Here is a 16,979-nt window from a genome sequence, read left to right on the forward strand (position 1 = left end):
TAACGCGTACCAGTAAGGCATGACCGCTGTTAAAGCGAGGCTATAGAATCATGACAACGCGACGCTTGAATCTATTGGCTCCTAGTTAGATTCTCGATCATTCTTCCTTTAGATTTCTTCATTGAATCTAGCCAAAAATAACTCATTATATTTTTGAGCTACAAAGCATTAATTTTGTAAAATCACAATATGCCATTAATTGAAGAAATTCAAGAAGACGACAAAGTTGAAGATATGACTTGTAAGTTTTCATCCGCTTTATCCTCGTCTGTTGATTGACGATGGTCTCTTCGACACAGTGAAAACTGAATAGCCGAGTCAATTTGAATACTATCCGCAACTATTAATAAATACGCCGTTTTAAAAGCTTATATGTGCGTTCTGAAAAATGTTGGTAGTCTACGTTCTTCAACGGATGTAACAACACTGAAGTGATGTACGGACATGAAGAAACATATCTAAATATTAAAAAAATTATGCTGCTAAACATTATTTAGCAATATTTATTTTGGATGCCATTGCTCAAAACTATATAAAAAAGTAATCAAACTTTATACTTGCATGCAGTCAGGCATGAGGTGTATAAAAATAAATGATAACAAACTTATGATGTTTAAACTACAATTGTCGTTAGAGAACTTTTTTGCCATTGTAGTATAAAACACCAAAAGATTAGACTAGTAAAAAGTTTAAAATCCTGTTTTAATTTTATCAATTTATACATAACATATCTATAAAATTTTAACATATTATCTTCAAAAAGTCAACACAAAATCATACAACAAAGAAGGAACAGTGTGCTACGAAACTGCATGCATAAGCTGACATCTGGGTTGTAAACAAAACAAACAAACAAACTTATACTCTGAGTAATGTAATCACAGAAATTTATCATAAACTGTTTGATATGTTAATAATAGTTTTTGGGCACATTTTGTGCAGCAAGCCAATATAGTAATGCATCGTACATTGTATATGCTAAATTACCATTGTACAGCATGGTGACTACCAGGAAATTAAATGTATGCCTTTTTTCAGTAAAATGTCAATATTGTATGATTGGTAGGCTCTCTAGCAGAAGAGAAAGGCATAGGCAGCAGTCCTGCTTCTGAAGCATCTGTTCTGGCAGATGTAAGCAATAAAGTACAAGTGGTTGCAGCGCCAATATCTTCAGATGCAAAAGAAAAAGGCAAAGCTGTGGACGTGGAGAAGCCAAAGCAGGAATATTTCAGGTAACTTACACCATGTACCAGAGAGTTTTATTTTCAGTGATTATAAATCAGGTAACTTATGTTATGTACCAGAGAGTGTTACTCTCAGTGTTTACAAATCAAGTAACTTACACTATGTGCCAGAGAGTGTTACTCTCAGTGTTTATAAATCAGGTGTTACTCTCAGTGTTTATAAATCAGGTAGTTTATGTTATGTACCAGAGAGTGTTACTCTCAGTGTTTATAAACAATTTGACAACATAAGAGTAATAGATGTTATCTGTTAGGTTTCCTTATTTTGTTCATGATTTCTTACAGGTTAACAAAACAATTTTTGAAAGATCATTGCAAGAAAATGAAACTGTACACAACTCCCCGCCTCAATGATGTGCTTTACTTACACTACAAAGGTAAGCTTTCCTGTTAGATTGAAACTTTACTTTGCTAATACTACACTTGCTATAATATACAGACTATAATCTACTACCCACAATATATTGTACAATATCCTACCGTAGGAATCTACGAAATTGAGTCCTTGGAGGAGTACACTGGGTTGAAATGCCTCTGGCTTGAGAGCAATGGTATTAAAGTCATCAGAAATTTAGAGAATCAAACCTTGCTGCGTTGCCTCTACCTACACCAGAACCTGATCGGGCGAATTGAGAATCTTGAGGCTCTGCAGCAGCTGGACACCCTTAATGTCAGCAATAATCTGATCAAGAGGATTGAGAACTTGAGTGAGTAGACACACTCCTCTGGGTATATGTAAGCGCACAGACATCTTAAGTGAGGTTCATGGTAAAATGAGGTCCATGGTAGGGTGAATCCCATGGTAAGGAGGCCTATGTGCGACAAAATGTGGTCTATGGAAGAGTGAATTCTATTATAGGGTGAGGTCCATGGTAGGGGGAGATACATTGTAGAGTGAAATCTATAGTAGGGTGAGGTCTACTACTAGCAGGAGTTATATGGGAAGGTGAAAGTTTTAGCTGGGGTGATGTACGTGGTAGGGTGAGGTCTTTAGCTATAGCGAGGTATATAATTAGGGTGAGTTATATGATAAGATGAGGTCTATAGTTAGGGTGAGTTACATGGTAGGGTGAGGTCTATAGTAAGGGCTTGTTATATGGTAAGGTGAGGTCTATAGTAAGGGTTTGTTATTTGGTAAGGTGTGGTTTATAGTAAGGGCTTGTTATATAGTAAGGTGAGGTCTATAATAAGGGTTTGTTATATGGTAAGATGAGGTCTATAGTAAGGGTTTGTTATTAGGTGAGGTCTATAGTAAAGGTTTGTTATTTGGTAAGGTGAGGTCTATAGTAAGGGTTTGTTATATGGTAAGGTGAGGTCTATAATAAAGGTTTGTTATATGGTAAGATGAGGTCTATAATAAGGGTTTGTTATTTGGTGTGGTCTATAGTAAGGGTTTGTTATTTGGTAAGGTGTGGTTTATAGTAAGGGCTTGTTATATAGTAAGGTGAGGTCTATAATAAGGGTTTGTTATATAGTAAGATGAGGTCTATTATAGACCTCATCTTACCATATAACAAATTAAAAACGAGTAAGGGTAATAATAGTAAGGGTTTGTTATTTGGTAAGGTCTATAGTAAGGGTTTGTTATATGGTAATGTGAGGTTTATAGTTAGGGTGAGTTACATGGTATGGTAAAATCTATGGGAGGTTGAAGTCCATATAATGGTGGAGTCCATGGTAGAGTCTGGTCTATAGCTAGGGCGAGGTCTATGTTAGGTGATATCTATGGCAGGGTGTGGTTTATAGATACAGTGAGGTCTATAACTAGGGTGAGGTACGTGTTTAACAGCAGTGTCTCTTGATTCAGCTGTTATTCTTAGAGTTGAGCATAAGTAAAGTGGATGACAATTTAACTGACAAGCTTGTTTTAACTTTGATGGTAATAACCAATAGTTTGGCATTATTATTGCAGGCTGCCTTCCAGTGCTTCACTCTCTCCAGATTTCACACAATAAGCTGAAGACCAAAGACGACATTGCTCATCTCATTGAATGCCCAGAACTCAGCGTCGTTGACCTGTCACACAATAAACTCAATGACCCTGAAGTCATAGATGTATTCGCATCTATGGCTCATCTTGTGAGTGCCCAGACAATAAAATCTTAAGCGACATTGGTATAGCTTTCATTGTATGAAACTTCAATGAGGTGATTGCCTGTCAGAGGACACTAAACTTTGACTTGGCAGTGAAAGAGAAAGTGATTTAAGATTTAATATCCTCTTGTCACCGTTAGTGTTTTTTTAGGAATTGAACCCCCCTGGTTGTTCACAGATCAACTGTTCTAGGCCACTACTGCTTTCAACGTTTTATTATTATTATTATGAGAGTTATTGCAGCTTAGCACACTGTAGACTTTTCAATTTAGTTGCATTGTTCTAATCTGATGCTGCTTGAGACAATTCTTTTACTCATTTCACGACTTATAATAGCGTATGGAATATGAGTAGCAGAGTACATGGGCATGTGCTTAACAGTAGTAAGTTGCGGTCTTGCTCTATATCTGATGTATGGGCAATAGGTATGCAGCAATTATATAAAATCATTTACAGACCCATCTGACAGTAATTGCATTAGATTTTACATTAAATGTAATGTATGGGATATAAGTGTAAGACTTTGGTATGATAGAATGTGGTTCTGGATTTTGTAAACTATCGAGCAATTTTTGTTTTAGCCTTTAGAACACTTACACGTTATATATGCTACTAATATATTTCCTTACAGCGAGTGCTCAATCTGATGGGAAATTCTGTGATAAAAAAGATTAAGAACTACAGAAAGACTCTGACAGTGAAATGCGTAAGTTTATATACATGTTCATTGTGAGTGGTTGAGAACGTTTGAAAGATTTTATTTTGATGGTAAAAAATGTTGGGCTTCTATTGATTCTCAGTGATATGCAGTACAGTTTAGCTGTCTCGCGCAATTTCATTCTGTCGCTTCTTTCTTTTGTACTGATACATGTTTGCTTGTGGAATTGTAGAAAGAACTTCAATATCTAGATGATAGGCCAGTGTTTCCCAAAGACCGAGCATGCGCAGAGGCTTGGGCTACTGGAGGTCCCGAAGCTGAGAAAGCAGAAAGGGAACTGTGGATAAGCAAAGAGAGGAAGCAAATTAGTGACAGTGTTAATGGTTAGCTTGATTTAATATCTTCACATTTCAATCTACTATGCAAGGCTTCATATAGAAGATGATAACATTGCATCTCTGGGGTGTTAAATACAACCCCTATGAAGTTGTCTCCTCATGTGTAGCAGTTTACCTATAATAGTTTACCTTCTATTTGACTGTTTGATCTCTAGCTATGCTGAAGATTCGGAATCAAGCGGAAGCGAACAGACACAATGAAAGGTTACTTGCGGAGCACCTAGCTGCGGGTGGAGATGCAAGCGGGGCACCCGAAGTAGACCCAGATTCAGTAGACTGGTTAACTGGGACAGCCACCAGACTCGATAATGGCGAGACAGTTCAAACAGAAGAGGGCAAGCAGTTGGAACAGCTTGAATATAATGCTGAAGGAACTACTCTGAAGGTTTGAGGCGTTTTATGCTTGTCTGCAGAATCTTATGAAACCTTTGTGGTGTTTTGAGCATTCATTATTGTTATGGCACTTGCTTGGATGCACTAAGTTGTTAACATTATTTACTAGGAACCTGTGAAACCCTTAAATGAAGTAACATTTGAAGACCTACAAATCAAACCCACTGAAGTTCAGCCTCCAGCTGAAAGTATCTACGGGAATAGAAAGAAAAATGAAAGGACAGATACAGAAAACTTCATAGATCAAATAGTAAAAGGTCAGAATCAAACCAGTAGTACGATTCATTCAAAATTATTAATATGCTTTCAAGGTTTGTAGCTGGCAGCCATTGCTATTGGTGTGATTCTAATGAGTAACTTGTAGACTGCGTGGCCAGTTCTCCAGCAGAGCAGAGTACAACTGGTAAAGTCTTGATCACAGAATTACCAGATTATGAAATTCAAGAAATATCATCTACTGTTGCTGACCCCGGAGACATGTATGCGGTAAGGTCATGTGACAAAACCTGCAGTGACTACTGCCAGAAACCTAAGCAATGCTAGATAATCTGTGATCCATACAAGTGCGAACTAATCACTGTGTGTAGATGTGCAATAATCCATCTGTGTGAGAGGTGAAGGCCAGGCTTGTTACTTTTAATTCATCGCAATTTTTTAGACTAGCGATCGTCATTGTTCGTGCATGACTTAACTATACCTGGTTTAATGTAGAGGTTCATACTACTATAGAGTTCAGTGGTGGAAACTCCTAGCTTTAGCAATCATCAGACAAGAACTCATTCAAATGACAAACACACTTAGATTATCTTATAGACACCAGGGTTGATCTCATTTTCAAGTCTTCAAGTAACTACAGCAGTGCTCCTCAATGTCACCTGGCATAGCCTGAGCTGCCATGGATCCCTTAGCTTGGCAGGACTCATAGTTTGACCCAACAGGGTAGAGCATTCCTTCGTTAAGTCATTAGACTTTGTCAAAGGGAGGGCTAATAGTTTCTTAGACGTACAGTAGTTTAGAAATCTAGCAGCTTTGCATGGGTTGTTTGGCCAAGAATACGTACAGAGTAGACAATGGTATATATTGTTTAATACCATTAGCTTTAGCAACCCACAATAGACCACCAACAGTAGACCACCAACAGTAGAATATTCCTTTCTAATCAACTGAAAACTGTGTTGAAGGTATATATGATCCAACTAGACAAAGGTCTTGTCCGCTTATCTCTTAGGATTTGTCAAGTTCAGCTCAGATTGTGTAACTATAGAAATAGCCCAGCGACCATCATAGGAGCCCATAGACAAATTATTATGCATATAGTGTTATCACCCCATGGTTTTATCACCCCAGGGTTGTATCGCTATCAATTCCCTTGTGTCTGCTGGGCACTAGCCTGTGTAACAGTGAATTGTGTGAGCAGGAGAGTCTCCTCTCCACTGATACATTGTCTAACAGATGCCTGTATCTTGTAGGATTTACCAGAGCTGGAGGAAATTGATGAACCACTGGTAGAACAGACATCCATCGTCGAGCAAGAGCGAAAAAGCTTTACAGGAATAAATCTCATCGAAGAGGTAAGAGATACAGAGATAGTGGGCACACGTATGTAGTGTTTGGATCCCTTGCAAGTCAAACAAAATATTGCTTGATGCAATTCTCTTTTCTAGCTAAACTAGCAGGCCTACATTGCTTAAAATCAAATTTAGATGCAGTGTGTGTTGAGGTTCATGATTATACCTAGATTCCCGATGACAAGGAAGAGGATTCAATGGCATCTCTAGCTAACATGAATTCGATAGTGGATACCCAGCTGCTGGAAAACCTTATAACTTGTGACAAGAAGGTTGGGGAGGTTCCTGCACCTAATGAGTTTGAAGAACTGGACTAGATAGTCGGCTCTACCTAAAGACATGTATTGTGCCTCATGAAAACACTTCGCATACTGCCACCGTTAGCACCTTTTTTGCATTCGGAAAAGTTTTAAACCTATCTGCCAAAATGTATTTATAAATTATAACAAAGATAGTGACAAGATATACTGTAAAGTTGTTATAAAATATGGTGTATATGTCCAGCAAATTCATATGGTTAGTTGAAAAGGCTCATGACCGCCTTGATACAAACGTGATGGTATCCCAAAGGAATACTTCACGGGCACCATGAAACAAGGATACCGAGTTGACAAGTTCCCCAATGAAGTTATGCGAATGTACTATGTACCTACATCTATTTATCCCATGCCGACATCTAATTTGTAAAAGACATAAGGATAGTAGTCGGCCTGTAGGTGCTGAAATCCAGGTATCTCCATCTGTAACCAAAAGTAAACAATATTTACACATACAACAGAAGGACACACATTTAATGACAAAGTAATAGAGCTATGCAAGGAGATCCGCATAGCTCTAGAGACTTGCACTTACATCAGACTTGGACACAGTCCCGGCACTGTCCAGGTGAGAGTAGATACCATTCAATAGCTCGTGCAACTTCCTAGTATGCTTTTTGTGTGGCTGCATGAGAACAGCATGGAAGTTTACAGGCAGACCATACCTGTCAAAGAATAGCATGTCATAGCTATACCGATGACACTATCATAGCTATACCGATAACACTATCATAGCTATACCGATAACACTATCATAGCTATACCAATAACACTATCATAGCTATACCAATAACACTATCATAGCTATACCAATATCACTATCATAGCTATACCAATAACACTATCATAGCTATGCCAATACCACTATCATAGCTATACCAATAACACTATCATAGCTATGCCGATAACACTATCATAGCTATACCAATATCACTATCATAGCTATACCAATAACACTATCATAGCTATGCCAATACCACTATCATAGCTATACCAATAACACTATCATAGCTATACCAATAACATTATCATAGCTATACCAATAACACTGTCATAGCTATACCAATAACACTATCATAGCTATACCAATAACACTATCATAGCTATACCAATAACACTATCATAGCTATACCAATAACACAATCATAGCTATACCAATAACACTATCATAGCTACACCGATAACACTATCATAGCTATACCAATATCACTATCTCCTGTATCTTAATTAGAGCAGGAAGCATGAAGTTCCATTAAAGGTTGCTGTAAAGAATTGATCAATTTATTGGTAATCGACCAGCTTACCTAAGAACCGACTCAACAAAAACACGCAGAGCTTTAACATGCATCCACGCTGTGAATGCTTCACCAAAGTTCACCTTCAGCCATCGCACAAGAGGACCCTAGAAGGTACAACTGATGTTGCAACGTAAAGAAAAACAGCCGAGACAAATTCACCATGAACAGTGTATGGCCGGAGAGCCGTCTCTAGATGACCACCACTACTTGCAAAATAGGAAAAGAACCTTTGAAAATCACATACAAACTGTTTTTTCTTATCAGTTGACAATTTCATGATTTCATTTTTGCCAGCCTGAAGTTCCTCTTCATTGTACACAAAGTCTCTAACTGTAAACCTAAAATTTAGTGTAAGTACAATGAGACATAACTCCACACACCAAATACGTGACTGACATACTGCAGATGCACAAACAATAGAATAAGATGCAATTATAGCTGAGACAGGTCTTAAGATGAGGTCACTTACTTATTCTCCCTGCATTTGTGCTTGAATTCATCAATGACTCTCTTAAAGAGTGTCACATTGAAAAGGCAAAGATCTCCGTCCTCAAACAGCAGTCTACAAACATTTCAGCGCGTAAATGTGAGGATTGGAGAGGACAAAAGGTAAACATGTTCACAGAAATGAGTTGAAGATACTCTAATTCAGTCAATGACCAAAAGTAGGTCACTACTTACTAGCATATCTTACAACGGTGTCTGATGCCAAAAGAAACTGGGTCACATTTTATCTGGCTAATAAGAACAAACACAGGAACTCTTAAAAAAATAGCGACTGCCCATCATCTATGATTTGTACACCAAATTTACTATTACAAAGGATTATGCCAGCACAACTGTACACAAACTTCAAACTCAAAGCTACCAAACAGTGGTAAATGAGAGTACATATTAGTATGAATTGACAAGGTTAACTGGTTTTATACTCCTGTTGTTCACCAGGTAATGCTATAAACAGGTGTGACAACATTTATTACACTATTGCAGTCTAGCTATAATAGCTAACCCGATACTGACACTAGCAAACAAATACACTAGCAACATTGCATAGTATTCGGCAAATCTAAAAGAATTTGTGAGGAGTTGTCTTCGCTGAGATACTTACTTGCTTGACCTAGGAGCCACCATATCAGTCAAGGATTCGTACTTTTTTTTCCACTCTTCTTGGTGAATCCTGTAAAAGAACTAAACGTTACTTCATACTTCAACAAATAATGTTAGTCTACACACATACTTATCAATCAATATAGAAGTTGCAGAGTCATACACAACCACTTACTTGGGCACCACAACAAGTAATGTTTGCAGATACTCAGAGTCCAAAATAAAGTCTTCCTTCCTAACAATATCTCCAAGATTTCTTGTCAGCAAACTTCCGCTGCCAACATAAAGTGCTCAGTATATGGTGCTCAGAGTTCAAGATTCGCAATACAAATTAAAGACAAAAAAAAGCGAAAGATATCAAGCAACACTTAAATCATTTTTCACTTACGTGGCCTTGCGTTCCAGATTCTGCAGATTGCCTTTTATGCTATTATAAGCGGTTGCCTTGTTTTTCAAATCTGCCTCAATTTGACTCATTTGTTTGCTGATTTGATCGGCTATGGCCTTCAATGACTGTTTGATTGGAAACTTGGCCATGTCCCATTGAAACCTCTGGAGGTAAGCTTGTAGCTCTTCTGCAAGTGAAATAATACGAGTGTAAAGCTAGTAATTGGTTACGCAAAATTATAAAAACCAGCACATGGCTCACACTCTAGACTCATTCTGGTACAGATATAAAATGATCTAACACCATGAAATATAATGATCAAAAAGGAGTAAAGGAAATTCTTGACTACCTCATGAATTTACATTACAACACTTACGGCCATTGGCAAGCAGATTATCCTGCAGCTTATCCCTATCCTCTTCCAGAACATCTCCAAGGTAGTGAGACACCTTCTTGGCTATTCTAAAACAACAGGACTGTGCATATAATAACGACACACCACATATATTCACCATGTATGATAGGATTTTGTTGCATTTTTTGTACCGATTTAAATAAAACTTGTTTGAAAATATAATATTTTTCAATCCTATCGTACTCAATTTTCAATGACAAGTAACAGAACTTGTCGGGACACTAATATGATACTTACGCTTCACAAAAGCTATCCAATTTACCAAGGTCATCAGAGAGGCCAACCAGAACATCTAGTGTTCCAACCTAAAATGTTCATAGTATCTGTTGTTCACTGCAATTAAGTTAATCAAAAAATCCAGCTGTTGACTGGAAACCAAATGTGTTTCTCGAGTAGACAGATGTACCACCCACCTTCAACTCGGGTATGTTGAATCGAAAATTTGCAGAGTAGCTAGATGTCTCAAAGTTTATCGTGTCAAGTGCTGCGCGACCAGATTTATCTGGTGGAACGGAGACTAACCAAAACTCGGCCATTTTCTAAAAAAAAGAATTAAAATGTGAGATTAAATAGTCACTAGTACGCTAGCAGTCTCGTGTGCCGTGAAAGATTGTTAGGTGTAATAACCATGTGCACAACTATTCTTAGATGTGGACAGGTGGTTGAGTGGCGGGGTTGTTAGCGTGCTTTGCTGGGACCCGTCATACCCATCTGACGCAATCTTTTTTTTACACTCTAGCATGGCTGGCGAACAGATGGACAGACACAGCTCTTATTGTATTACAGTAAAGACTAGATGAATGCCCGGCGTTGCCCGGGTAATAAAAAGTCTTTGCACAGAAAAATTATTTCAATTGAACATATAACAACAGTTACCATTTTAACTTTCAAACTACATATCATAAGAGAAGTGTTTTGTGCAGTTTAAATAAATTAAGAGAAAAAATAAAACGACTATAAAAATGTTTAAATTTAAATGTGAAATAATTAGCAAGTAATGGCTAAAGAAAGTCTGTTTTGTTACGATTACCATAAAAAATTATTTGGTATGCAATCATAATTTTAATTCATTTCAGTGTTGGCATCATAAAGTGAAAATGTCATATAGAATGGTATACAACCCTATAATAATTATCTAATGCAAACATCCCTTGGTGAAAATCCTCAAAATTCTATATAGATAATGCATATTAAAAATTATTAACAAAACAACATGTTAACCTTAGTGACTATAGTGAGTTACAGTAACTTTAGTGTATTCAGTGGCTATGATCTGCGAAAAAATGTAACATTACAATGTACTACGTGCAGTGCGAACCGTGGAGTTTTTAGCTTCGAGACATATGTATAACATAAATGCTGAATTTAACTTAAATGAATTTGGCTTACTAAACACATACTTCTTAAAGCTGAGTTTTAGGATGTATTTTACTAAACTTCAATGTCATCATAGACTAAAATTTTCTCACTTATCTGTTTCGGGTTTCGATTTTACTATAACTTATATCGAATAACTCTGAAGTGAGATAGAGAGCAAGCGAGCATTGTAACTCTTTCAGGCATTGCGGGGTAGATTTTGGTGAATAGCGTATCGGCATTTTCGTTATTTTGTCGTAATCAGTACACCGACTGCTAAACTTTAAATTTGAGACAAATTTTTATTAATATCGTATAGCAAAAAGAAAACTTTTTGTCTTCATATGGCGAGGACATAAAAACGTTGTGGTCCATATTGTAAAGTGAAAAAAATCTTATAACAGGGGCATCACAGCTCAAAAGTGCACTATTAATTAATAATTTAGCGTGTGCAATCACGAAAAGAATATACAGCGTATGGTAAAAGCGACTGGTGTGATAAGAATGGCTTAGCCTCTTGGTTATGCACGCTTGTTAATAGACTTACGATTTAAATATCGCAAGTTTAAATCCAGTATGAAGGTGATTTTTCATTGCTAAAACGTTATCGCTACAACCGAATACATAACGACAAACAAACAATGAGATTTATATAGATTAGTACTGTAGAACTAGGAGAATTTATAATTTTGTTTGGCAGCTAATTTCTTGTCAATTAAAAGGCAAATTACCAAGGAAGAAAGTAAACATTGAGTGAAACCTACTGGTTTGTGTTTATTTCCTTTTGATTTCCTCGACGTATCAGTTTTACCATTGTCCCTAGAACGCTGTAAAACTGAACTTGATGTGTGGTTTGGAACTGATCGAGCAAACAAACTGGTAGTGTTTTTTCCAGCCATCAAATAAAAATCTTATCACTGCACATTTATCAATGACATAATTAAAATGAAGTAAAAAATTTCATCCTCAAATATTTGAAATTCCAATAAAGTACAGTTGAGCCTAAACTTACAAAGGTAGATCCATTTTTAGATTTTTTGGTATATCCAATCTACTGGAGGTTGGAGCAAAGATTCCCATAAGAGTATACCATATTTATTTCACAGCTCATAAACTTCATGATAAATACCATAAACAGTTACATATATCATTCAGACAAAATCATTATCTAAAATTATGTAAGCAACTTGAAAAAAAAATGTAAGAAAGTAAATGAGAAAAATGTAAAATGAGTAAAATGAAAAGGAATAAAAAATGTTTTACTGTCACTTCACCATTATGTTAGACACAGGACAACAGACGTGTGGTGCGGAGGGTGTTTAGCAAGAAGTGATAATAGTTAGAAATGAAGCCAACCTAATTTAGACTACATATACTTTGAATTAGTGTAGCTTATTTCAATTTTTTGTTTTGATATTGATAGCTGTTCCATTTCATCTTTATCACGTCTAGCCTCTTTACGTTCACTTTATGCAGACTTTCTCTTCACAGCATTTTCACTTTCTTACTCATAATAATTACAAGCCAAATTCCTAGATTTGTGAAAAATTGACTCAAAAATAGTTTTTCTAGAATTCCTTGCTTTAATTATGCAGAGAATATTGCCTTCTTCCCTTTTTCACTACTACCACTTGTACTGGTTTTATTGAGATCATTAATTTCAAAAAAAGGAAGGCATGAAGTACTGTACAATGTTAATCAAACACTATATAACTAAACTACGTGACAGTGAACTGCGTACATACATGTATGTACTGATTTACAAGAGTACAATGTTTGTGAAACCTCGAATGTCGTGTTAGAGACTACCACAGAATCAATTGTTGATTTCGTGTTGAAAAATTAATATGTTTAAATGATAGTAAGTCGCAGTTTAAAATAAACTGAAAAACATAGGTTAAAATTTAACTGTCACTTAAAAAGCGTTATAAAATGGCTGTTAATACAGCTACTAGCTTGTTTCTAAGCAGAAAAATAAATACTGAGTAATCTTATACTCTAATGCAATTAATCTTCACATTAACCCTTTGAACCCTAACGGGCGGTATTCCGGCATTGCGTACAGTGTGTCAGAATCCCTAACGGCCAGAATACCGGCATTCACATGGCTCTGTTCACGAATGCTGTTTTTAAGTAACAGCATGAACCAATCAAAGTAATTCTTGCACAGGGCATCAGAACAGAAATTTCTCTTCTATTTTGACTGTTTTTAAATATTGTTATCTACTTCCTTCGTTACGACAACAATTTTTATTGGAGTGATATCGTGAAAAAATCGATACGACTCATTAGTTGGTAGGTCATGAATGATTGTGATGCAAATGAAGAATTAGATGATACTAACTATAATTTTCTAGTTTATTTTGAGTTACGAAATGATGATGAACGTGTGCTCAATAGATATGATGCTACTGTAAAGATTTTTGCAAGTTTTTTAAATTGTGCAAATTTTTATGGTTTTAGTCCGAATAACTATGAAACACTTTTTTCTATTTGGTGACATTTTCTGTGCGTTACCGGACCTTTTTACTAGTGTTTTACCAAATACCATTGTATTATGAGCATTATTAGATATATTTAATAAAATTTTAAAAAATTTGTTGGACAAATTGGATCGTTGGACAAATTGCCCAAAATTACTGACAAAAATTGGCAAATATGGCGTGAGTTCAAAGGGTTAACAGCGTCATCAAAACTAAGCAGCTTCCAGTTATTAAAGAATTCCTTTTAGAAAATTGCTAAGCTCAACACCAAGAAACTCATCGAATAATTTTTTGATGTCCAGTTTTAATTCGGTAACGACAACTTCGTTTAGATGACTAAAATTTTACACTTTCATGAAAAAGATCTTATCGTTGCAATTATTGCAGTAGAATATTATTTTTAATGACGGCATTTAAAAAACTCATTTTGTTAAGATTCAAAAAACAATACTTACTTTCACTATTTCAATTTCATTTGTCGGATTACTTGTAAAATGTTCAAAAAACTTGAACTAGACAAAATATATAATCTGTCAAATGAAATTAAAAGAACAAAAAAATATTCAAGAAAATAGTTTAAACACCTTCTATTAAAATAATGCCTATATCGCCAACTACTTAGTCATGCAAAGTAGTTTGCATGACAAATAAGCTAATAAATGGTACAGCAAGAGTTTTTTGGGTATAAGTTTTTTAGAAAAAGAGCGAGCAAGAGCCTTTTAGAGATGGCACACATTGTTTTAGATTAAATATAGGTTTTTCAAAGCGAGTAGAAATACAGAATTTTTAAGATAAGGATAGAACATGGGTTTTTTGAAAAAATTGCAGGAAAAAACGCCACCTCTATTTGACCGCTCCTACGAGAGAAGGTTTGAAAAATAGAGCGCCATCCTCTATTTGAATGCCACCTCCACTTGACCACCGCTTTGACTATCTTTGATCTTTATCAACCCATAATATCAAGTGATCAGTAGAAAATTGTCCACAAAATCATATTAATAATGAATCCTTTACATTAATAACCATCAATTCTCTTGTTGTCCAACTCAAAGCTTTTATTCGTTAAAACTTTGAAAGCAACACCATAGATATAATCAATACCAGTCCCAGACTAATAGTAGTTCCTTGGTTAACGCGGTCTTTTCACTTCGGAATAGCCTACATATTATGTAAGAAAAACGGTTGAAATTTACGATGGTAGATGGACATAGAAAGTCATGCCATAGAAAGTCATGAAATAATTGCTGCCTGCCTCAGGCTAATAGCAGTTCCTTGTGTAATGCTGTCTTAATATTTAGTAGATCATGCATATAAAAACAGTTTGCAAGTTTTGGGCCAGAGGTTACATTTAGCGAGCAAACTTTTACTCGTTGCATTTGGGCTAAATGCAGCACGTAAAAGTTTTGCTCTACTAAAAAATTGTTTGGACGCTAATATCGACTAGTTCAGCAGTGCAGAAAAAAAGTTGAGGCTAGAAGTTATTGCGGAAGGTATTGGATGACTAGAAAATGTTCATTCCATCAAATGCAACAATCAGAAAGCAACTATCCGAGCAGACGATGCAACAACTTTTGTTTTAAAAATGTTAATTTCTGTTTCTGCATATTATATAAGTATGGTTCGTTTATGCCACTTGTTCATGAATATATATTTGTCTCATTTGATAGATAATCATTATATAACTTACAAATATGCAGATTTATAGCATGTTATTTAATAGCATCCTTGCGTCTATCTTAACACGGCTTACAATGGATCGATGCTCATAACTTCTTCTATTGCACATAAAAAGCTAGTTTTGGCTGCAAACTAGCAAACATATCAATAAGAGCAATGAGCTTTTAGACAACATTGTTGAATCTTGAAAAAATAGATATAAAATAAAAAAGTCCCCAAATTTAGAATGAAATAAAAATTGAAAATGCCAACAAACTGTGAAGGACAGGTCAATCATCGCAGATCAATTGCAAGCAATAGATATCAACTAGTAGAGATACTTCTCGGTTTCTCGATGTATATTTAGTAAGAGATCTTTGACAGGTTGGAGGTAAGTTAACAGATTTATTGTATCCAAAAGGGATATTGTATCGCTTCACCGGAAAAAGAGAGCAAAATATAGGCAATATTCGCACTGCCCGTAAAAGGGCTAAATTTATCTTCCAAAAATTCTGATGAGCCATTTAAAAAATACACTGCTAGCCTCTACTTGAACCACCGCCTCCAATTGACCGTCACTATAGAGTAAGGGTTGACAAATTGAGCGCCATGGTGTTCAATTAGAGGTTTTACGGTAATTACAGTGCACCTTCAGGATATGATTACCCCGATATATGATATTTTTTACCTTACGAAGTGGAAATGTGGATGCTTTTTTTACCTCACGATACGAAAATTTTTCATGATACGAATTCAACAAAATTTTTACCCAAGCTCAAAATTGACAGTCGATGTGGTTATTACATAGACATAACATAGACTCTAAAATGCTGTTCGCCGAAAATATTTTCACAACTTCTGAAAGTGCTCTGAAGACCGACTTCTCTCAGTTTAGCAATTTTCGTGTGGAAAATGGTAATATTTTTCCTTTAAAACCAGTAGCAAAGTTGGAGTTGCGATTCCTTCATTGGGTCTAGCGGTCAGACAACTTTCCTTAACCTGCTAATGAAAATCCACTTCTTTACGATACAGCATCGTTTGGATTTTCTTACCGAATTAGGTTGAAAATATTTTAAATAGGTCCGCTAACATTTATAGTGAAAGCGAAGACTGAAACTGGTAAGTGATAAAATTTTGGTGATAAAATTTGAAATTCAGTAAAATACTTAAAAATACATACTAAAACTTAGCTCTAAGTGTATGTGTTTAGTAAGGTAAACTTATTTGAGGTGAATTCAAAGTGTTTATTATACGTATGTCTGTCTTGAAAGTAAGAACTTTCTATAGTACATAGTACTGCTTATAGACATTGTAATGTTACATTTTAATGCAGATCATAACCAATAAATTCACTAAAGATTATGCTACTGTAGATAAATATAGTTACTAAGGTTACCATACTATTTTTAATATGTTCAGCACTTATGTAAAATTTCGACGATTTTTACCAGGAGATGTTTGCATTATATAATTACTATGGTCTCTAAACAATTTTTTCACCATACGAAGCCAACCCTGGAATGGATCAACATTGTATCCTGAGGGTGCACTTTATATTATAATCACTGATTTGTTGAAATTCTAAAAATTGTTCGTTCAAAAAC

At 35.7% G+C, this 16,979-nt stretch overlaps 2 protein-coding genes across 2 annotated transcripts; one reads left to right on the forward strand and one right to left on the reverse strand.

Moving 5' to 3' along the window:
- The first annotated feature begins 169 nt into the window (after positions 1-169).
- Positions 170-6,674, forward strand: LOC137385267 (dynein axonemal assembly factor 1-like). The gene is made up of 12 exons (XM_068071708.1): positions 170-241; positions 1,067-1,232; positions 1,530-1,621; positions 1,730-1,951; positions 3,157-3,323; positions 3,970-4,044; positions 4,229-4,379; positions 4,550-4,779; positions 4,897-5,044; positions 5,152-5,273; positions 6,257-6,358; positions 6,526-6,674. Exons 1-12 carry the CDS (start codon positions 190-192, stop codon positions 6,670-6,672), a joined length of 1,674 nt encoding a protein of 557 aa, XP_067927809.1. The 5' UTR covers positions 170-189; the 3' UTR covers positions 6,673-6,674.
- Positions 6,675-6,762: 88 nt separating this feature from the next.
- Positions 6,763-12,020, reverse strand: LOC137385268 (V-type proton ATPase subunit C 1-B-like). Its single transcript, XM_068071709.1, has 12 exons — positions 12,001-12,020; positions 10,294-10,419; positions 10,118-10,185; positions 9,842-9,927; positions 9,466-9,652; positions 9,253-9,351; positions 9,079-9,147; positions 8,440-8,532; positions 8,215-8,308; positions 7,977-8,074; positions 7,208-7,337; positions 6,763-7,095 (listed from the first exon to the last, which is right to left on the reverse strand). The coding sequence occupies exons 2-12, from the start codon at positions 10,414-10,416 to the stop codon at positions 7,015-7,017; spliced, it is 1,128 nt and encodes a 375-aa protein (XP_067927810.1). The 5' UTR covers positions 10,417-10,419; positions 12,001-12,020; the 3' UTR covers positions 6,763-7,014.
- Between the last annotated feature and the right edge of the window lie 4,959 nt (positions 12,021-16,979).

Source organism: Watersipora subatra, chromosome 1 (genome assembly GCF_963576615.1).
Source record: "Watersipora subatra chromosome 1, tzWatSuba1.1, whole genome shotgun sequence".
Taxonomy (NCBI): Eukaryota; Metazoa; Bryozoa; class Gymnolaemata; order Cheilostomatida; family Watersiporidae; genus Watersipora; species Watersipora subatra.